The following is a 24,371-nucleotide window of genomic DNA, read 5'->3' as shown; positions in this document are numbered from 1 at the left end:
GTTTGACTATTTAATACACGTTTTCTGGAGGTGTGGAGGTCCTGTCTATCGCTTTACATCGAAAAGAATAAGCGATATTTTGGTTTATCTATTAAAAAAATATTTTTCATCAGTCAGAGTAGTATTTTGACAGTATGCGATTTCGTTTAAGAAGAAAAATGAACTAAATCAGTTTGGTTCTATTTTTGTTTATTTTTCTTACCTTTTACCAGAAAAATAGTGTATTTCTAATAGAATTTAGTCTTGTAATTACTTACTGGTCTAGCCCCGGCAATTTAAGACAAAAATCCCTTTCTCAGCAAACTTTATTTAATATTTTGAATTTAAATAGAGGAGTTGGGTGACCTTCAGATACCCAATTTTCAGAAAACTGAAAATTTTCAGAAATGTTCCACTTTTCGTAGTGCGTTGATATATTCTACTTATATGTTTCTGTCTCCGTTCCTTGATTTCCTGATCAGATCTTGATCAGACTCTTCGCCGTCTTAGGTTTTCTGGGTATTCGACGGCAAACCTAACCCATTATGCACGCATGCCTACGGCTCCATATTCCATACCTCCAATTCAACCACTGCTCTATCTCATATACCTTCAAACGTGCCACCAATTTTTCCTCATTCAATCCGCTGTATCCGCTTCAAATCCGCTCTGTACCTTCTACTTTAAGTCGAGGGTTCTTGGCTTTTGCCTAATAGCCTTATTTCACATTCATTTCAGGATAATTTCAATTAAAACTTGGATTTTCTTCCCTAATTTTTCTGTTTGATTTCATTGCCCCTCTTTTTATCGAGAGCCAATTTTTGTCTTTTTCCTCTTTTAATATAATTGTTTGTGTTTCAGAACGAGCACAATGCGCGTCGTATCCAAGAATGGTGATTGTAATGTCGAGTCAGTCCATTTGTCAACAAGAAGATTTACAGATTTATTTACAACCCTTGTAGACGCCAAGTGGAGATGGTCCCTGGGAGCTTTTGCTTTCTCCTTTTTTCTCTCTTGGACCACATTTGCGTTTTTTTGGTGGCTACAGTGCTTTTTGCATGGAGACCTTGAACCAGATAATCTCCCTGATGGTGGTAAGTCTAATCATTTTCTTAAAACATAAGTATAACTAGATGTGCGTACTGGTCGCTTTAGCTTCCTTCACACATTGGCCTAATCTCACAACTAATCAACTGTAGATTGCAATCAGTCGCCAATTCACGTGTCATCTGATGACTTTGAGACGAGCGGCTGTATTGATAGCTATTGGTCTTCTTTTTTCTCTGGTGGTTGGTTTGTAAGATTTGGTCTACCTAGCCATCAATTCAAAATCCATTAACTATAGAGAGTGCAAATGTAAGTACTTATGCAGTATTATTTGGTGGAGGAGGTTCAACAATAGCAAAAACTAGGATAACGGCCAACAATCTAAAAAATCATGCGATAACTTGAAGAGGAAATACTGCGAAACAAAAAAAAATAGAATTTTTGATTTTGGGGGGCCCAGGTCCCAAGCAACCCTCCTAAATAATGGCAATGTATAAAGTAAGCGGTATATCTATCAATCAGGAGAGGAAAAGAAGTAAAGTGAGGCACTGCAACCTTAGGGATGAGATAAGTAAGTATATACGATTGTTTTTTTTTTTTTTTTTTAATATTCAAAATTTTTTTAGTGTTTCCTTTAAAATGTGTCTTTTGTCTCAAGTATTACCGTATTTTTTTGAAGGTTAGAAGACTTTTGTAACAAAGTTTAATGGCTTTAATCTTTTTGATTTACCGAAATATTAAGAAAAATTCTCATCAATCCCACATTGAATCTAGTTGTGATAAGATTTTTAATGATTTTCGGCGTTCTAGTCGCCCAACTAAGGAGCTCAAGACTGAAGCCTTGCTTAACTGTAAGACTTACAGTTAGTCTTACAGCGTTACAGTTAAGTCTTACAGCGTTAAGTCTACTGCTGTAAGACTTACGTCGGTCAATTGGTACTTATGCTAAGGTTTTTCAGTACTTTTAAAAAGCTTCTTATTGTTCTGATCAAATGACCATTGCTTTTGAGGTGCCGGTCTTAAAGAATTGTGACAAAATTTAAACCTTAGCCTAAAGACTAAAGTGTTTTAGAGGAGCTAACCCCCTCACATGCGAAATGATTTCTGTTTGATTTAAGATTTTATGTTGCTCCTTAATTTCAGTTCAAAAAACTTCTTTTTTATTTTACCTTTGATGGTTTGTCGAATGATTCTAAAAAATTCGGCTCTACCTCCATGAAAAGATCTTGTCGACGATTCAATTCCGGTGGAAATTAACCATTTACCTTTAACATCTACACGCATAAAATTGAGTTGGCAAAGAGAAAGTAAGACGAATAAAAAGAAAAATTCGTATAAGAATTCTGGCAAAATCCGACATTGCGAAATTCCCCCGAAATCTCACCACCAAAAGCCTCCCTTCCCATGGAAGGGAGTAGACTCCTCTTGGAAAATTTCCCTTGCAAAAAGTTTACACAATTCAAAACCGAAAAATGTATGCATACTCCCCAATAAAAAATAAGCTGCTATACATAAATAGTCTGCAAATTTTATAACTCAAAGACCTTTTCCCAGGGGCCGTCGGGGGTCATGTTATCTCCGAAGACATAGTTATTGGGCCTTTCGGCCATGCTGAATAAGATTGCTATCTCAAAGTATTGATAGGATGGTTTGGGAAAAAAGGACGTGGGAGGGGGCCTCGTTGCCCTCCAATCCTTATGGTTATTCAAAAAGAGCGCTAGAACTTTAGATTTCTGTTCGAATGATTCCTCTGTTGATATAATAGGATCATTGGATTGCTGCAATCACCCTTGAAGGAAAAACAGCAAATAAAAACACATCCATGATCTTTCTTCTGGTAAAAAATATATACAAAATTCCATATTTTAACAGCTTGGAGCTTGAAACTTCTACAGTAGGACTCTCTGATAAGTTAAATCTGATAGTATAATTGTATCATTAAGATTTTTATCTTTAGGGGTGCATCTTTTTCAAAATCCAGTAAATTTTCTCAGGTTCGTAGCCTTTGATGGGTAATGCTAAACTTATTGGATCTTTTCATCTTTGTAATCACCATAATAAGCCTATTCTCTTGATGATATTAATTAATAAGACGTTTTTTCGTAAAATAAGTTTTTTCAAAAAAAAGTAAAGAACTCGATTAAACCAAAAAAGAAAAAAAAAGAATGAACTAATCTACCAAGCATACAACTAGAATAAATGAAACACGAAACGAATAGAAATATATATATATATATATATATATATATATATATATATATATATATATATATATATATATATACATATTAGCAAGTGTTCTATCAACATTTCCAGAAACAAAAAGTAAATCTAGGCACGGACACCCATAAGGCGGCCAGGGAGGCTCCCCCCTAGCTATTTGACGCTGCCTTATATTTTATATTTTATTTTGCATTTCTGTTATACAGCATTGGAAGTGCCGATTAAACATGGTAAGCCCCTCCCCCCTAAAATTCAGCTTATGGGCACCCATAAGTGGAGGATAGACATGTAGGCAAAGCTCTTTCCTTTGTATTCATTTTATAAATATTTTGTTTGTGGGAGTCGTAAGGTTGAAGAGCAGGAAACCAGCAATATGAGTCCTTCCCCTCCCCTATATACACAAACACACAAACATATTCCTTAAAAGATACCTTGGGCAGAGGTACCTTGGTAAATAAGATCATGACACAAATCAAACGGAAAAATGAAATTATAAAACTCTTGTGGTAATTATTAGTAAAAGGATTTTCTGTTAATAAAATTAAAATTGTTGGGATATTATAAGTTTGTCAAAATTGTATCTATGAAATATTTAATGAATTTTTGTAAGCATCCCTTTCTTAACAAATCATATGAGAGGATTCTGAACTTTAACAAAAATATTTGGTATGAAATCAGCCAAATTCAAAGCCGTACCTAGGAGGGGGATTACAGGCCCTCGAAAAAATTCTGACTCGTAAAGTAACAAAAAGTAACAGAAATTAAAAAAAAAGCTTAAAACCAAATTTTTTCTGCGTGTTATGAAGTTTTTGCGTAACCGACCCCCGAACAAAACCTCAAACGAAATCCTGGATACAGCCTTGGTCACATGCAACAAACTAAACTGAATTTTTTTGTCTTTTTTTAGTTCTGTCTGCGGTCGCTTTCTTTCCTTTTTCGAATTAAAAAAAAGCTTCATGGAATCAAAAAATGATATCGTAGAGAATAAAGTTACTTGCGTTCCGCATTTTATACTTTGGATATATGCTGGTGCCCCATACCCAAAACGATTCTTGTTCGGAACTTCTCAGCACATTCACGTGGAACCGTGTCACTGATGGGGTTGTCCCATCAATACCTTTTGCTGATTCATTCAACCCTGGCCATTAAATGGGTAGAAGAGCAGCAGTATACAGGGCGTTGATTATGCTGTTGATATCCTGTAATATGTTAAAAAGAGAGGAAAATGTTTTACTGATTAACTTTAATCGCTGGCCCTTTTTCTAAGCTCTAAGCACAATAAAAGTTTTCACTGAATTAAATTAAATTCTTTACTTTAGCTTACAAACAGGCATTAGTGCATTTCATAATTGTACATATCAAGGTGTTATTTTTCGAAACTGATATATACTTGGAAGGATTATAATATTACAGCCCACAATTTTCATGCAATCACATGTCCAAAATTGATTATAAATACTGTAATCTTAATTAAAGTCTACATTACGACATAGTACTCATCTGCAAAGGTCACTAACACCACGATTTAAAATGGCAAATATTACCCATATTTCAATTAAGCCTAAATCAATATTTGTTTTTACATTTTGGATAAACAAGAGGCAATCGACAAACATTCCTAAAAAGTTCGAAATCTTAGCGACTAAAATGCTCAGTTATTTCAATAGCATCTATATTCCGAATTATATTCTAGAAACCATACTAAACAATTATGAGCAAAAAAATGTTTAGAGTGAAAAAAGAAATCACACGTGGAACACCACTAACGCAAAAAAAAAGCACACCATAAAATCAAACATAAAAAATGTAAACTATAACAAATAATAATAAATAATAAACAATGAATAATACATAATAGATAATATATAAAATATAATGAGTAATAAATAATAGATACTATACAAAGTATAAAAGACAGAAGGAGAAAGGGTAACTGTTTTCCTGCTTTAGTAATTAATAGAGATAAGTACTTGAACGAGGTCACAAGCCTACACGTGCATCCAATCACATAGGTCAAACAGCATAGCAATACACAATCAAACAGTTCATGGTAACGAACTGTAGTAAGGAGCGACCCGGCTTTGATATCAATAGCTACATCAAAAGAATTGCATTTTAATGCTAATTTTAAATATATAACTTTAATCAAGTTTAGTCTTACCCATCAAAAGTTAAAAGCCTGAGAACATTTTACTTATTTTAAAAAATAGGGGAAAACAACCATTAAAAGTAATAGAATAACGAAAATGACACCATCAGATTCAGCGTATCAGAGAAACCTACTGTAGAAGTTTCAAGCTCCTATCTACAAAAATGTGGAATTTCGTATTTTTTGCCAGAAGGCAAATCACGGGTGCGTGTTTATTTGTTTTTTGTTTTCTTCAGGGGCCATTGTATCGATCAAGTGGTCCTAGAATGTCGTAAGAGGGCTCATTCTAACGGAAATGAAAAATTATAGTGCCCTTTTTAAGTGACCAAAAAAATTGGAGGGCATGTAGGCCCCCTCCCACGCTCATTTTTTCTCCAAAGTCAACGGATCAAAATTTTGAGATAGCTATTTTGTTCCACATAGTCAAAAACCATAATAACTATATCTTTGGGAATGACTTACTCCCCCACAGTCCCTGGGGGAGGGGCTGCAAGTTACAAACTTCGGCCAGTGTTTACATATTTAACACTGGCCGAAGTTTCAATTTAACACTGGCAGGATCTACAATTTAACACTGGTCAATTTAACACTATCTCAAAACCGGATATTTATGAACGAAATCAAACGAGTAAGCTTTCTCAGTGATCTTATGGATATTGAATTTTAATCCCAGTGAAGCTAGTAGGATTTTGAAAAATTTGGCAAAAGATTGGTTTTAATTAAAACTTGTCTGACTGGTTTATACCAATTCCATGGCTGGATAAAAAGATAAAAAAGGAATTAATTAGAACTTTGATTGATCGATATTTCTGAAGGAAAAAGAGAGAAAAAGGTTTTAACTTTGGGAACGGTAGTAGCGCCGTATTATGCGATAATCAGCGAGCAGAAGAGGAGAGTTTTCTTGTCGCAAGGGCCGTTGTACCTGCCGGGAGTCGATTCTCCCTTAAACTGCGGGGATCAGGTAGCAAGAAACTGCGCTTCCCTCGCTTATTATTTAATTTCCATCGCTCATGATTTAATTTGCATTCAAGATTGCAATCACTGTGAGCCGCATTCAAGTTATTTCACTGCGCATTTCACGCATTTCACTGTGAGCGCGCTATAATTAGTTAACATACACGGAGGTGATGAGGACAATTTGCATTATTCTCCGGTGTTAAATTTTGTTCAGCAAAATGTTGAAAAAGGAATTGATGATGAGATGATTCAGAAGTTTGGTACAGAATTTTTTGACGTCGATGATATTGTGAATGCGAATAAGTGGCTTGGGTCCAAGCTGTATCCAGATGCTTTATTTCAGAAGCGAACTGGATTGAAAGCGCCACTAAGTCATTTAGGAGATATACTGGATTTCATCAAGAAGGGCAATACAGATGATTTCGACATCCCGGTATTTTGTATATTAAACCCTAGTGAAGTCCCATTGATACCAGATACTGCTTATTCTGCTCTCTTTTCCGGAGTAAACAAGCTGCGTATCCAGCTAAAGACTATTTCTAGTCAGTTTGATGTGTTTTCCAACCATTTCCCGCCATTACCACAGCCTGGAACCTCGAAACCTGCCGATAACCACTCTACTATTGTTGTCTCTAAATTGCCACCATCTACTAGAGATCCGACAAGCCGCAAAGACATTATCAATCAATTAAGTGGTCATGATTCGGTTGTTAGTATTCGGCCGGTGGGAGATAAACTGTTCGTGAACATTGAAAAATCGGTAGCTTCTGATTTCTGTGAGTCTGTGAAGTCTGTAGTCTCGGGTATTGGCACGAAGATTCTGCAGAAATGTTACCTTGAAATAATAAAAGGAATCCCGCTGTCATTTAATGCTTCCGAATTCAAAATGCACTCAGGAGTCGTTGACGCAAACCGAATTGGTTTGTCCCAAACTGTCAAGCTAGACTTTTCAGATTCGTTTGCAAAACGTGACGCTATGAAGAATGGAGTAAAAATAGGTTACAAAATTTTCAGAATTTATGATTTCGTAAGTGTACCGCGATGTTGCTTTAAGTGCAGGTCTCCTGATCACTTTATCAACGATTGTACCAGTCAGGTGGAAAAATGTGCGCGCTGCGCCGAAAATCACATTTTTCGAAAGATGCGCCCTGTTTAAATAGACCTAAATGTGCAAACTGCGGCGATTCTCATACTTCATATAGTTTATTATGTCCAGTGCTCAAGTCTCGTATTGCAACCGCTATGAAAAAATGATGTCACAAAAATTATCGGTTATTTCGTACAATATAAATGGAACACGTCAAAAAGAGCACATCATTGACGAACTTTCGAGCAACTATGACATCGTTTGTCTTCAAGAGCATCTTTTATCTTCAAATAATGCCAGCTTGTTGAAACGGAGTGCAAACCATATTACTTTTGTGAGTGCTGCAAGATCTACGTTTGGTAGACCTTCCGGAGGCCTCGCATGTATACTGAGACGTAGCTCCCTTTCATCCACGACGCCTATGCTGTTCCATAGTGACAAAAACCTTTTGGCTGTATAAATTGCCGATTTAATACTTATAAATGTGTATTTTCCTTGTGATCGTAAGTCGGTTCAATCACTGAACAAGTTTGCCAAGACCTGTAGTGTTTTGAAAAGAGTGACAGAATCTGCATCATCTCTCGGTTATCAATTTGTTGTTGCCGGGGATTTTAATGCTGATTTACTGAATTCAAATATTCGGTCTGATATGTTTTCGAGTCTTTATCTGAGTTTAAGCTAGTGGATAAGAATCGTCTGTTTTCTTACATCCATCATTCCGGGAGCCTTACTAATATTGATCATGTTCTTTGCTCTCCTAACTTATCTGTTTCGACTGTTTCTGTACATGAAATAGAAAGCGATATGGACCACCTACCAATTTCCTTCATGCTTGGTATTTCTCTGTCGCAAGATAGTTCTAATAGACGTGGGAATCGTAGATGGTTTACCAGACGAAATTGGAATAAGGCTAATTGGGCTCTTTATATTTCTACACTTGCAGCTTTTTTGTCTAGGATAAAAGTTCCTTTTCAGCTACTTCAGGTTGGATCTAAATTTGTAAATGATAAGAATTTTCTGAATAAATATTATTTTGATATTATATCTTGCATGAAGGAAGCTGAGAGGGTGGCTGTTCCCGAAGAACGTGTTAAATTTAATACGCGGAAGCCTGAATGGTCTTGGGATCCGGGTCTAAAATCAGTTAAAAATAAAGCCAAATTTTGGCTACGTATTTGGGTTTCTTGCGAACGACCACGTAGCGGTGTAGTATTTCAGCTTAAACAGAAAACTAAATTAGAGTATAAAAAGTATTTACGGTCTGCAAAATCTAAAATTTGCAAATTCCCGTCAAGTAATTTCGATTGGAAAAATGTGGTAAATTCAAATAAAATCGATGACTCTTCATCAACAAGTAGCTCAATTAGTCCTGCTGCTTGGTGCAAATATTACGACCAGATTTTCAACACTATAAACCATTTTGTTCATGCTACTTTTATGAGGTTGCTTATTTCTGCGCTTCCCATATCACTCCGCCAGAATCAGATCCTCCCAGTTAATTTAGTTTCGGTGGCACAAGCTATAAAAAAGCTTAAGTCTAGCTCTATTGATTGTGATGGTATAAGTGTCAAACCCCCAAACGTTGATTGTCCAGCTCTAGTGCAACATTTACAACTTCTGTTTCAAATGTGCTTATGCACCTCGGTTGTGCCTGAAAATTTTTTGTGTGGAACAGTTACTTCGATCCTGAAAAGAGGAAAGATTCCGACTGATTGTGCATCTAACAGGCCAATAACGGTTTCCTGCAATATAAGCAAAATTTTTAAGTATCTTCTCCTCCCATTAGTTACTTCATCCGCATATTTTGGTGAAAATCAGATTGGGTTTTCAGCTGGGGTAAGTTGCCAGCTGCCTCATCGAGTTTTGGCTAATGTTCTTACTGAGGCTACTTAAAAGGGATTTGAGTTACATTGATGTACTTTGGATCTCTCCAAAGCCTTTGACACTGTTACGCATTCTCAAGCTATCTTTTCCCTTTTTAGTCACAGTATCAACATATCAGTAATTTTCTTCTTAGATATTGGTATTCAAATTCCTTTTTGCGGATTAAAACGGATATGAGAGTATCAGATAGTAAAACTCCAGTACGACGTTGGGTCAGGCAAGCTGCTGTACTCTCCCCCTCTATTTTCAAACTTTGTATATCATCTGTCCTTTCCTCTATCCCACCTACTTGCATCCTTAATTCTGTAAATATTTCTTATCTTGCCTATGCGGATGATATTCTTTTGATCAGTAGGACTAAGAAAGGGCTCTCTTTCGCTGTTTCAACAGTAGCATCTAAACTTCATGCGATTGGACTTTCTCTTAATCTTTCAAAGTGTGAATATCTTTCATTTAATAGCAATATCACTACTCCTCTAATCTGTGGATCTTTTTTTATCCCGTCGGTTTCTTCATTTCGGTGGCTGGGAATTAACGTTAGTAAAACTCTAAAATCCTCACGGACGCTCACTGTTGCTGATTGCAAGAAGAAAATCCAATTAAGTTACTCTAAAATTGTTGCTAACCGAGGTAGATACAATAGAAAGTCTCTTGCTAAATTATACTCGGTTTTTACAGATCATTCGGTTTTGTTTCTTTCTGGTATTTACCCTATTTTTCATAAAAAAGATATCAGTTCAATTCGTTCTTATTATTTCCGGTTTTCCCGTTTTCTATTGTTTCTGCCTCCATGGTATAGGAATAGGAGCCTCATATCTATTTATATTTTCCCGGACATTAGGTCGAAGCTTACAGAGCTTGCTGGCAAAATACCCCATTTTACTTATAAGTATCTGCCCGCCCACGGAGGCCTTACTCGTTTGCTTTAGTTTCTTGTTTTTTCTGTTTTGTCTAGTGTTTGTTTTGTTTCTTTTATTGACTTTAATTTTTGTAGCGGGTCAAAAATAAATTATTATTATTATTATTATTATTATATAATGGTTACTGGGAAGTGTACAGCGTTTTCGTGGGATTTTTTTAGTTTTGGGGGTGGGGTTGAGGGGAGGAAGCTATTGGGGGGTATCTTGACTTGGAGAAATCCAGTGTAAAGAGCAAGGTATTAACGAGGGTACAAACCCCCTCATATACATAATAAAAATTTAAGAATATAAAAGTTTGTTACGTAAGCTAATTTTTAAGTTACGTTTATTTTTTACTAATGAAAACATTCGTTAAAAATTAATATTTATAATTGCCTTTTTATGTAACCGAAAAATTGCAGGAAAACTAGGCTTTCCCTACCCCCTTATTTCTCAAAATCGTCTGATCAAAACTATGAGAAAGCCATTTAGCCAAAAAAGAATTAATATTCAAATTTTATTTTAATAATTTATGTGTGGAGAGCCAAAATCAAACATGCCTTGATTGAAAAACGTTCAGAAATTACATAAAAAACTAGTTTTTTAAACTGAAAGTAAGGAGCGACATTAAAACTTAAAACGAACAGAAATTACTCCGTATATGAAATGGGTTATCCCCTCTGCAATCCTTCGCTCTTTACGCTAAAGTTTGACTCTGTTACAATTCTGCTTTTTAAAACAATTAAAAGCTTTAGCGTAAAGAGCGAGGGATTGCGGAGGGGACAACCCATTTCATATACGGAGTAATTTCTTTTCGTTTTAAGTTTTAATGTCTTTCCTTACTTTCAGTTAAAAAAAACTATTTTTTTTTTATGTAATCAACCATAAAGAATAATCCATGTACAAGCAGTCGTGTCGTAAGTAATATAGGTCGTTTTATACTGAATATAATATAAAAAAAACTTCGTTTTCTTAAAGAGTTAAAGAGGCTGCGTCCCAAAGTCGAACCTTAAAACGTACAGGAATTAGAAGAGGCAGTTGGGGGGTTGCCGCCCCCCAAACCCCCAACTTTTAAAGACTCTTTTGTACAGGTTTTTTGTTTTTTGCTAACCCCCCGCTCTTGGCTTCGGAAAGGCCCTCTTTTAATTAACAAAAAATTGAAATGAATGAATAATGGGATAACTTCGAAAAATGTTAAACACAAGAGGACAGGAGAACAATTGCGCCGAAACTAGTAATTAGTAACAATGAAGTCCCCCCACAAAGAAAAACCTGTACAAAAGAGTCTTTAAAAGCTGGGGGTTTGGGGGGCGGCAGCCCCCCAACTGCCTCTTCTAATTCCTGTACGTTTTAACGTTCTACTTTGGGACGCAGCCTCTTTAACTCTTTAAGAAAACGAAGTTTTTTTATATTATTTCTGTACGTTTTTCTACAATCCATGGTGGATGTAATTTAATAATTCCTGTACTCCTCGTACAGGAATTAGGAGGGGAACTTGGGTGGCTGCCGCCCCCCCCCGCTTTTAAATCATTGTATAAAATAGAAAAAAAATAGATAAAATGACCGAAATGTTTCTTTTGCTCATAAGAAGCTAATATTCTTTTATCTCTCAATTGATAAGCTGTCCGGGTGTTATCAAAATTATACACTTTTATTTTGATGTTGTTAAAAAAAACCGCCCGTAAGGGACTTGAACCCTTGACCCGAGGATTAAAAGTCCCACGCTCTACTTACCGAGCTAATCACTTGCATTTGTGTAAATATAACTTCTCATTAACTTTTAAAAATTTCAAATGAACATGGGCTCTTATGGAGAGAAATGCGTTAATTAAGTAGCTAATGCGTGGTTTCTGGAAAACAGGGAAGGAGTTATCGGATCGAGCTGAAATTTCGCGGATAAGCTCCTGGGCCGTAGGGGACCTTAACTTGTGAATTTCAGCCCGATCGGACAACGTTAGAAGGGGGGGTGGGGTTGGGGGGTCGAAACTTTCGGGGGGTTAAGATTTTCCTACGAAACTTTCCAGGAAAATTACTCGGAGAATTCCGCATCGAATGAGTCTTCGTACACCCAGATCCGATGTCGGCTGTGACCTGTAGGCGTCTAGGAAAAAAAAGAAAATGGATTTTAAGTGGCTATGCGTGGTTTCTGGAAAACAGGGAATGAGTTATCGGATCGAGCTGAAATTTCGTGGATAAGCTCCTGGGCCTTAGGGGACCTTAATTTGTGAATTTCAGTCCGATCGGACAACGTTAAAGGGGGGCTGGGGTTGACGGGTCGAAACTTTCGGCCAGAGTTTCCCCATGAAGGAAAGATTGGAGGGGGATGAAATTTGGCAGGTTTCTTAGTTGGAGCTCGGGCTACGAAATGCATCCCTCCCCATCCCTCTGCGACCACTTGAACCGAAGATCGCTGAACATTGTCGTGGGTCGCCTCTCAGACAAATCGTTCAAAGACGTATGTACGAATATATAGTTTTATTCGAATTAGTTTACTTCGAGAGGGGAAGTACGAATATATTAGTAACGTCAAAAAGAGCACATCATTGACGAACTTTCGAGCAACTATGACATCGTTTGTCTTCAAGAGCATCTTTTATCTTCAAATAATGCCAGCTTGTTGAAACGGAGTGCAAACCATATTACTTTTGTGAGTGCTGCAAGATCTACGTTTGGTAGACCTTCCGGAGGCCTCGCATGTATACTGAGACGTAGCTCCCTTTCATCCACGACGCCTATGCTGTTCCATAGTGACAAAAACCTTTTGGCTGTATAAATTGCCGATTTAATACTTATAAATGTGTATTTTCCTTGTGATCGTAAGTCGGTTCAATCACTGAACAAGTTTGCCAAGACCTGTAGTGTTTTGAAAAGAGTGACAGAATCTGCATCATCTCTCGGTTATCAATTTGTTGTTGCCGGGGATTTTAATGCTGATTTACTGAATTCAAATATTCGGTCTGATATGTTTTCGAGTCTTTATCTGAGTTTAAGCTAGTGGATAAGAATCGTCTGTTTTCTTACATCCATCATTCCGGGAGCCTTACTAATAAGGATCATGTTCTTTGCTCTCCTAACTTATCTGTTTCGACTGTTTCTGTACATGAAATAGAAAGCGATATGGACCACCTACCAATTTCCTTCATGCTTGGTATTTCTCTGTCGCAAGATAGTTCTAATAGACGTGGGAATCGTAGATGGTTTACCAGACGAAATTGGAATAAGGCTAATTGGGCTCTTTATATTTCTACACTTGCAGCTTTTTTGTCTAGGATAAAAGTTCCTTTTCAGCTACTTCAGGTTGGATCTAAATTTGTAAATGAAAAGAATTTTCTGAATAAATATTATTTTGATATTATATCTTGCATGAAGGAAGCTGAGAGGGTGGCTCTTCCCGAAGAACGTGTTAAATTTAATACGCGGAAGCCTGAATGGTCTTGCGATCCGGGTCTAAAATCAGTTAAAAATAAAGCCAAATTTTGGCTACGTATTTGGGTTTCTTGCGAACGACCACGTAGCGGTGTAGTATTTCAGCTTAAACAGAAAACTAAATTAGAGTATAAAAAGTATTTACGGTCTGCAAAATCTAAAATTTGCTCTTATGGGCTCTTATGGAGAGAAATGCGGTAATTAAGTAGCTAATGCGTGGTTTCTGGAAAACAGGGAAGGAGTTATCGGATCGAGCTGAAATTTCGCAGATAAGCTCCTGGGCCATAGGGGACCTTAACTTGTGAATTTCAGCCCGATCGGACAACGTTAGAAGGGGGGGGGGGGGGGGGTTGGGGGGTCGAAACTTTCGGAGGGTTAAGATTTTCCTACGAAACTTTCCAGGAAAATTACTCGGAGAATTGCGAATCGAATGAGTCTTCGTACACCCAGATCCGATGTCGGCTGTGACCTGTAGGCGTGTAGGAAAAAAAAATGAATTTTAAGTGGCTATGCGTGGTTTCTGGAAAACAGGGAAGGAGTTATCGGATCGAGCTGAAATTTCGTGGATAAGCTCCTGGGCCCTAGGGGACCTTAATTTGTGAATTTCAGTCCGATCGGACAACGTTAAAGGGGGGCTGGGGTTGACGGGTTGAAACTTTCGGCCAGATTTTCCCCATGAAGGAAAAGTTGGAGGGGAATGAAATTTGGCAGGTTTCTTAGTTGGAGCTCGGGCTACGAAATGCATCCCTCCCCATCCCTCTGCGACCACTGGAACCGAAGATCGCTTAACATTGTCGTGGGTCGCCTCTCAGACAAATCGTTCAAAGACGTATGTACGAATATATAGTTTTATTCGAATTAGTTTACTTCGAGAGGGGAAGTACGAATATATTAGTAAGTACTGTGTTTTAGTTTATACTAATTGTGTTCATACTAACACAATTAGTTTTATAAATTGAAAATATAAAATTGTGTTTATACTAACACAATTAATTGTGTTTATACTAATTGTGTTTTAGTTTATACTAATTTATACTTGTTTTAGTTTATACTAATTAGTAAATACTGTGTAAAGGGTAAATGAAAAAGAACAGACTTGGTAGCTTCTCCGGGATAGTCAGTCAATAGTACAAGTGCAATGCTCGGGACACATTACAGTCACACTTGTTGGTATAATCAAAGTTATATGCAATGACAGGACCAAAATTACGCATACCATTATCTATGCTATATGTACATTGAATAGACAGCGCTTTGATTAACAATTAGTAAAAGAGTATACTTTCTCTTTATTTTAAACTAACCACTCATTAGTTTTTTGAACTGTTTATATATTTAAAATCCATTTACTAAAAACACTTTAGGAGGTTCCAGTGGTTATGGGAAAACATGCTAATGGGCCTTTTTTCTTCGCCGACACTGAGACTCGCGAAAGTATTTAAAGTATTAAATCCTTTTAAGATTATACGAAGTATATATACAAATTTGTCGTAAAATCTTTTTGTTATATGGTATAAGTTTTTTATATGTGGTAAAATATTTGGTAACAAGTTGTATAAATAATACGGGAAACATTTTATATATAGATCTTTCTGTAGACTTTTATAAATCTTTATATATTATATATGTATTAATCTTTTTAATTATTTTATATTAATTATTTTATATTAATATTTATATTTAATATAGGAAATATAATTTAATATTTTATATTTGATATTTATATTTAATATTAATTAAAATAATATTTATATTATTTTAAATTATTTTATATTTTTAATTATTTTATATTAATGTTGTTTGTATAAAATCTTTTGCTATATGGATCGTCATAAAAAAAAATTTTGTTTTAGAAAGGCTATGCCCAATGAATTTGCATTAACCATAGGTTTTCGCTTAGACTTCAAAAGGCCATAATTCTTCAAAATTTGTCCTGAATTTGCCGTAGCAGGATAAGAAGTATTTTATTCTTAAAGTACAAAGGACAATAAAAATTTTAATTGGTTAAGTGGAAAGCTTGGCTACTATCTATATCTTAAACAAACTTTTGGAAAAAAAAATCAATTATGAATAAAAAAGACCTCCATATGCAGCTAAGTAATTTTTAGTAGCAGCGGATGCCATATTTAAAAAACAAATAAATGTGGGTTAAAAATCAGCAAAAAAAAACTAAAAATATAATGGCACCAAACACCTTAAGAAAGTGTTCCCTTCCCTTGAAGGTGTATTTACCTTCGGGAATCAATACAGAGCTAATGTTTCAGTTTTTGCAGAGGAAAAGCATTGCCAAATTTAACTACTTAATTTCTTATTAATTTAGACGGTTCAACATGGCAACACTGACAGAAACATGAAACTAACCTAAAAATTGCATACTTTTGTAACAACCAAGACAAATCCCTTTGAAAATCACGTTTATCAGGTAGGAATTGCCCTAAGATCAGTCCAGGAGGTAAAACTATGTTTATTCTAATTTCTTTGGTACTTCAGGCATACAAGGCATGGGTATATAAGGTACCCAAAAAAGTTTTACATGTTAGACCAGCTTACATCGTCTTATTGAGATATTGTAATCTGTTTGCAGGGGGGTGGCTGTTTTATTCAAAATAAGTTGCTGCTATTAGCTACATTATATTTTAAATTATATTTTATGAATAACCCAATAATAGTAAAAGTAGTGATATAATTGTTGCAATCGGCAAAACTTTTTCCCTAATTGAATTCGTCAACGTGATTTTTATCGAATTGGCTTCCTATACAGAAATCAAGTACACTAGATGGCATGTGCCAAGTGTGGCAAAACTATGCCAAGCGTTTTGGGCAGTGTGACAGTCGCAGCGGAACTGTACCAATTATGGTAGAATCGTGCAGCACACATGGCGTCCCGAGATGTACACCAGGTGGTGGAACTATCTACTTGCACATAGGGGAACGGCAGTTTCTCCCTCCTAAGGTTGGTTACTTAGAAGGATTACAATCTTACTTTGACTGACCGAGCTTTAAATTCTTGACAAGTTTGACAGGTTATCTTACTTTGACAGGTTTGACAGGTTTTCTTACTTTGACAGGTTTGACAGGTTTTCTTACTTTGACAGGTTTGACAGGTTTTCTTACTTTGACAGGTTTGACAGGTTGTGCTCAGGTCTTAGCTTTACATTGATCTACCAAATGTTAACTATTTACACAATTTGCAAAGTTGAAAGCATGTCATAAACTAATTAATTGTACTTCTATTTTTTTTTATTTGAGTGAATAAAAATTGATTTCAAGCAAAATTTCGCAATCAAATTCTTTATAATCGGAGAGTAACCATTGTAAACATATTGTTTGTCTTTTTGTTACGACATCTCTAGATGTTCTGTTAGGAATTATTGTGGCTTTCAGAAGGATAAGAACAAGTTTGCTTGGATTAGAACACGTATCATCAATAAACTAATTAAGATAAGTCATACTCTACAATCCTAAATGTTTACACAAGCTTCTTTTGTAATTTTAATATGTTTTTGTCAATTGAAAAGCAAAAAATAGCACACAGGGACACTAATTCACGAAAATACAGGGGGCAGGAATTTTAAATTTTTTTAAATGAAGAGAATTTAGTTGTTTTCGATTTTTGAATGAAAATACCAAAAAAGGTAGGTTCCAAATTACGGGAAGTAAAAATACAGAAGGGTGAACGTCCAATGGCCCTTCCAATTGGCAGCCCTGGTTTAGCAATAATAACATCTAGCAATCAAATTATCGAACATAGAATTGTAATCAATGAAAAATTTACTCCTTTCTAGGCTCTGCTGAGGGGGTGCATACTTCCAACTTTGGTGTAAATCTCAGAGTACCACATATGCCACAAAGTTCCACCATACTGCATAATTTCTACCAAGGTTAAAGAAGCCTATACTAAAGTTGACACAGTTTCCGGCACACTTGGCACATTTTCGCGACGCTTGCCACGCACTATGTGGTAATGAAAACATAATTTCTACATAATTTCTGAAAAGTGAGCGCCCCAAGGGCTATGCCATATCTCAACCAACCATCAAGGATATTGCAGATTAAAACGCCTGAAACTTATAAGTTGCAAAAAAACATTAAGATTTAAAACATTTTGTTGTGAAAAACTTAAAAAAAATGGCAAAACGGCCAATAAATTCAGAAGGATGAAAAATAATTTGAGATTATAATGAAATTATAACATAACGCTAAATTCATTAAGGAGCTTGAGTAATGAATTTGTCATTTTAGATGATGGTTTTTACACGGATATCTCACTTTAAATTAGAACAAATTGTAACGGAAAGTAATTTTAAAGAGGACGCAGAAATCTCAGGAGGGATATGATGAAGAAAAAGAGGTGGGGATTTAAGGAAATCCGTTCCCCCAGGGTGTTTAGCACGTATGGTTTGGATGCCCTACCTTGTCTCTCCAAGGCCTCTTTTTTGAGCCGTCCCAGCTGAGTGGTTAACACACTAGATTTGAAATATTTTGTCCGTGAGGACCTGGGTTTGAGTCCTGGCGTTGCTGGTTATTGGGTTTATAACGAGGGTCAGTAGCGTGAGTCTGTAGGCTCAGCCAAAGTCAATTCAGCTCTAAATGGGTACATGGAGAAATCTGGGGAAGTTGAACAGGCGTGGAATGCGAAGCAAAGGATGACTGTCAGGGCGTCATTTCGTCAAAATCCTCAGGGGCGGGGGGACAATTTGGAGCCGATTTTCCCAAGTCAAGTGAAATGGCAGTGAAAAAGGAAAAATGAGCAAAGAAGCACCATAAAAGCAAAGACATCGTTAGGAAACTGATCTGTTTCTGAGGATGCCTGAATTATGTAGGGGAGTACCTTGGGGTACTCCATTGTGGACTGCAAGGGAATTGTATAATAATTGAAAGAGTCGCTCTTTTAGTTTTTCATAGTATGTTTCTGCAACAAACAGGTCATATACAAAATTCCATCTGTCAGGAAGTTTTTTGTCGATGTTTCTAGTAATAGCTGAAAAAAAGGTGGGGACTTAGGAGAATACCTTCGGCCATCCATTTTAGACTGGGATGGGATCGAATAAGAATTCAGATATTTGACTACCTGTGATCTATTTGATAATAAAGAGGTAACCCACAAAAAGTCAAGTTTCTATACAATTACATAATACATAACATGCTTATGTATAACAATGTATAAATTCCTCAACAAAAGCATTGTGATTAAAAGGTCAAATGATTTTTTTAGACGGATTTAAATCTAGCTTAGATAAATCGTTGCATTATTAGGTTCCACAATCAGGGACAGGGATGGTATACCACAGGAGTGTAAAAATACAACATAAAATGAATTTAATGTCAAATGTCAGAGAAACTGGGAGGGGGGCTGCTGCCCCGTGCCCAAGACTCAAACCACCGCTAAGTATTAAGCTTGTCCAGTATTTCCTTAATGTGGTCAACAAAATTAGCAAGGGATTGTTGAATTGACGTCGATTTGAAAATGTCACTGATCAATAAGAGTTAAAAATTATTCATTTAGCAAATCATCAAAGATCCTTTTTATAATTTTAAGATTACAGTAGTGTGGGAGACCGGATAAAAACCTTAAAAACTGGGTTTTTGTCTTTCTTTTATAAAGGGGTAAAAATGGGTAAAGGGGTACAATGAAACTCACCTTTCCTATCTGTGAAAATTACCCAGAAACATCCCTGGTTCTCTATCAAGGGCTATTGTGGCGTTCAGAAGGAGAAAAACAAGCTTACACGGGGCTAAAGTCCTACTTGGCTATTCTGATTATTTGTACTTAAGAAAAATTGAATGTGTTATGACTTTTTGTTTGTTCAATAATAAAATTTAGCAGTAATAAATAAATATTACTTATTTATTATGGGCCCTTCAAAATATGGAGGGGGATTCCCTAGATGTTCTCCCAAAAAATGGCTTACGAATTGTTTTGGTTACCCAGCTGATTGACCGTATCTCAAAAAGTAGGCCGGACAAAAAATATTATTCAATCTCCCTTTCTATGGCTATAATGACCCCAAACCCTTTGGGGATACAGCCTTGGGAACTACTATACTTTAAGAAAAGAATAACTCTCTAATAACTTCAGATCTCCGGAATCTGACGTGGCATCATGACAGAGCTATATTTAACATGTTATTTTTTTTTATAGGATTGCAGAATTGGTATAGAGTTTGATGTCTTCAGATTTTTTCTGTTATACTCTGTTATACTCTATATATATTTTTTCTGTTATACTCTATTGCTCTTAGCTGATGCACTAGGCTACTTCAGTTTACAGGTATTCTGTTAAAACAAATGAATAACATTTGGTAAAATGCACGGGAAATATATAACTTGGGCATATATTTGAATTTCTTTTCAAATATATAATCTAAATTTTATGACAAGAATAATAACATAATTTTATTATTCATATATTTCAATGTAATCCTATTGCCTTTAAAAGACTATATATTTACAAATTAGGGAGCCTTAGGGGTAAAGCAAAATGAAGTGCTTTTAGCAATTATACAAGTAGTCTTAGATCCTAAAATCCTTACTTACATCATTTGCTAAAGTACTTAACTTTACTTCGCCTCCCCTCCCCGTGATGTACAAATTTATGCCCAAGTTGTATAATTATTATGCTTTTTACCAAAAAATGGTAAATCTAAATTTTATGATAAGAATAATAATATAGTTTTATAATTTATGTATTTGATGGGATGGGGGCATGGGAAATATATAACTTGGGCTATATATTTGAATTTCTTTTCAAATATATAATCTAGATTTTATGATAAGAATAATAATATAATTTTATATTATATATTTGAATAATAATGTAATCCTATTGCCTTTAAAAGATTATATATTTACAAATTAGGAGGGCTTAGGGGTAAAGCAATATGAAGCGCTTTTAGGAATTATATAAGTAGTCTTAAATCCTAAAATTCTTACTTACATGATTTTTTTAAGTACTTAACTTTACATGGCCTCCCCTCCCCCTGATGTACAAATTTATGCCCAAATTATATAATTCTCATGGTTTTTACTAAAAAATATCGTTTGTTTCAACTTAAAGCCAAAACACACCTAAAACCATATCTGAGATAGTGTGTAGGGTATAACAAAAAAGTTCCTGGTGCTTATAAAGTAAAAGTTATATTATTAGTATTATAGAATTTTGATTAAATTTTTTAAGGATATTTCTAATTAGGCTGTAATTAAAATATGTAATTAGATTGCTGTTATTATTATTAGCTAAATTATTATAGAATTTGCTATATTCTATAGGCTATAGACTCATATTGTTACTATTCTTATTACAAAATTTTTAGGTGTTTTTAGTTATATTTTTAAGAGAATATATTTTATTAGATTGTTCTTAGAATTTATAATTAGATTTTAGTCACTATTATAGCTATGCTGTTACAGAATTTTCTATAATCTATAGATTATAGATTTGTATTGGTAATATTATAGATATTTAAGCTTTTTATGATTAGATTTTGTTTAGAAGCTATGCAATTAGATTATAATTAGAGCATATACTTAGATTTTTGCTATTATTATAACTCTGTTATTATAGAATTTGCTATATTTTACCCAACAGATTATAGAATTATATTTTTTTTATAAGAGCTTATATCTTTATAATTAAATTTTAATTAAGGTATATCTAATTGTATTATGATTAGTATGCACATAAGTAGATTTTTATTTTTATTATTATTCTAAAACTTGCTACATTCTACAGTAATTATTATATGAGATTATTTTCTTTCAGTGAATCAAATTAGTGGGAATTTTACACCATGCGTTGCGAACATGTATCACTTTGGATCTGCTATGCTGTACAGCATTGCCACACAACATACAATTGGCTACGGTTTCAGATACCCAACAAATGAGTGTATGACATCAATAATAATACTTTCATGTCAAGCAATGACTGGTCTTCTTGTTGAGGTAATGGACTTCTTTTTTACTCACCCGGGTGATATCACCCGGGTATATAATATATATATATATATATATATATATATATATATATATATATATATATATATATATATATATATATATATATATATATATATATATATATATATATATACTAGCTGTTGGGGTGGCGCTTCACACCACCCCAACACCTAGTTGGCGGGGGCACTTTGCGCCCCCAAGCCACCCCCCCACGTGCGTAAGTCATTACGAGCTTTATTAGTTACGCGCTATTGTAGTTGTGTCCCTGTGTCCCACCTGTGAATATAGATAGATATATCTATATGTTTTTAACTACGTAAAACTTGCGAATATACAACATTCTTCGCTGTCCCATTGTCTGTACATATAAATAGATTGTCAGGTTTACCGACTCTTGAACATGCAACATATAATTGTCCATGGGAAAAACAATCCGTATTCATATCTATACCTCATTATTCTAATGATTGCCCTTGAGCTTTGTTGATGGTGATTGCTAATCAAACATTCCCTGTGTCCCCGTCGCCATGTATATATCCCCTCTGTGCCCCCGGCGTCCCCGTTGTAGTTGTGTCCCTGTGTCCAGTCGTCATTTATATTACCTGTGTCCCGGTTGTTATTTGTGTCCCGGTGTCCCACTCTGTAATTTCTCTTTGAGTGTCCCGGTCGTCATTTGTGTCCCAGTCTGTAATTTCGTCAGTCAACAAACAACTTCATGACAACATACAGCTCAATCCTTATAATGACGTCAGTCAACAGACAGACACACAAACAAACAACTTATTTTTTCTTATATATATATATATATATATATATATATATATATATATATATATATATATATATATATATATATATATATATATATATATATATATTGGGAATATATAAATATTTATCATCAGTTAAAATTTAATGAGTAAAACGAGAATAAAAACAAGGAGACTTCAGTTGCCAGAAAATAGCTGCATGATTAGGGCTATATCAGAAGTTCTGACTAACTTTATTTAATTTTATTGCAGGCAATTATGGTTGGTGTCTTCTTCGCAAAGCTTACCAGACCAAAGAATAGAGCCCAGACAGTAAGATTCAGTAAAAAAGCTGTCATTTGTGAAAGAAATGGCTTCCTTTGCCTCGTATTCAGAATTGGTGACATTAAAAAATCTCGGATTATCAACGCAACAGTGACTGCAGAGATAATTAGGAAAAAAGTAAATCCAGAAAATGGGGCTATGGAATTTATTCAAGAGGTAAGGGCATCGTGCTACAGAAGTATAGTGTGCTAAATGCACCGTTCTATATGGTGTTAAATATTGGTTTCAATGGTCAGGCATGTACGGTATTCTGCCTTGTATTCGGATTTGGGGATATTAAAAGTCTTGGATTATTATTGCAGCGGTAGCTGCAGAAGCAATAACGATAACAGTAAATCCAAAATATAGGATTAGGGAATTTATTGAATAGATCAGTAATTCGTATTTCACCACTAATGGGTGTTACGTAGTAGTGTCAAAGGTCAATAGCAAAATGCATTCAAGGACAAAATCAATGTCAAGGGTAAAATTCAGGATTTTAGGAGTGGTCCCAACCACACCTTCCCCATCTTCTTGCGTACGGACAAGGGTTAACGCTTGCAGTGTCAAGAATTAAGGGCAAAATCTAGTCAAGGCTAAACTCAGGGTCATGGGTAAAATTTAGGATTTTGGGAGGTGTCCCAAGCTCCCCTCCTCCCTTTCCTCTTTTATGCATGTCTGTCGAGGGCATACTGAACAAATTCTTCAAGAACCATTTATAACAAGAGCTAAAAAATTAAAATTTCGTGTCTGTATGCATATCGTAGTCACAAATAAATGGTGAGCTTTCAATTTTATTTTTATTTAGATTTCTTTATCTAAAAGAAAGAGGGGTAAAGTAAAATATCAACCAGTTCGTGGTAACGAACTGTAGTAAGGAGCGACCCGGCTCAATAGTAAACGAAACTCTAAAAAACAGAATTTCGCTGCTAAAATATACATCAAAAGAATCAGATTTTCATGCTGATTTTAAATGTATAAGTTTCATCAAATTTAGTCTTTGTCATCAAAAGTTGACACCATCGCATTTGGTGCATCAGAGAACCCTATAGCAAAATTTTCAAGCTCCTGTCTAAAAAAAAATATGGAATTTTGTATTATTTGCCAGAAGACAAATCACGGGTGCGTGTTTATTTGTTTGTTTTTTTCCCCAGGGGTCGTCGTATCGACCAAGGGGTCCTAGAATGTCACAAGAGGACTAATTCTAACGGAAATGAAAAGTTCTAGTGCCCTTTTTAAGTGACCAAAAAATTGGAGGGCATCTAGGCCCCCTCCCACGCTCATTTTTTTCCCAAAGTCAACGGATCAAAATTTTGAGATAACCATTATGTTCCGCATAGTCAAAAACCATAATAGCTATGTCTTTGGGAATGACTTACTCCCCCACAGTCCCTGGGGGAGGGGCTGCAAGTTACAAACTTCGACAAGTGTTTACATATAATAATGGTTATTGGGAAGTGTACAGTCCTTTTCAGGTTTTTTTTTGGTTTTGGGGGTGGGGCTGAGGGGAGCGGGCTATGTGGGTGGACCTTCCCTTGGAGAAATAAGTCATCGGGAACTGAAATTCAATGAAAAGGGCGCAGGATTTTCTAAAATTACTATAAAAAAAATAATGAAAAATAAATATGTAAAAGTTTTTTCAATTGAAAGTAAAGAGTAACATTGAAACTTAAAACGAACAGAGATTA

General features: G+C 35.4%; 1 protein-coding gene across 5 annotated transcripts in view; it reads left to right on the top strand.

Moving 5' to 3' along the window:
• Positions 1-24,371, top strand: part of LOC136040252 (G protein-activated inward rectifier potassium channel 2-like) — a 49,745-nt gene that overhangs the window by 11,595 nt on the left and 13,779 nt on the right. For all 5 annotated transcript variants that reach the window (XM_065724469.1, XM_065724467.1, XM_065724468.1 and 2 more), the window contains exons 2-4: positions 841-1,073; positions 21,414-21,595; positions 22,633-22,860. In XM_065724469.1, the coding sequence (XP_065580541.1) occupies positions 851-1,073; positions 21,414-21,595; positions 22,633-22,860 (633 nt within the window). In that variant the 5' untranslated portion in view covers positions 841-850. The remainder of the gene's footprint in view (positions 1-840; positions 1,074-21,413; positions 21,596-22,632; positions 22,861-24,371) is intronic.

The sequence above is a fragment of the Artemia franciscana genome, chromosome 20, assembly GCF_032884065.1.
Source record: "Artemia franciscana chromosome 20, ASM3288406v1, whole genome shotgun sequence".
NCBI classification, from domain to species: domain Eukaryota; kingdom Metazoa; phylum Arthropoda; class Branchiopoda; order Anostraca; family Artemiidae; genus Artemia; species Artemia franciscana.
This window is presented reverse-complemented; position numbering and strand designations above follow the sequence as displayed.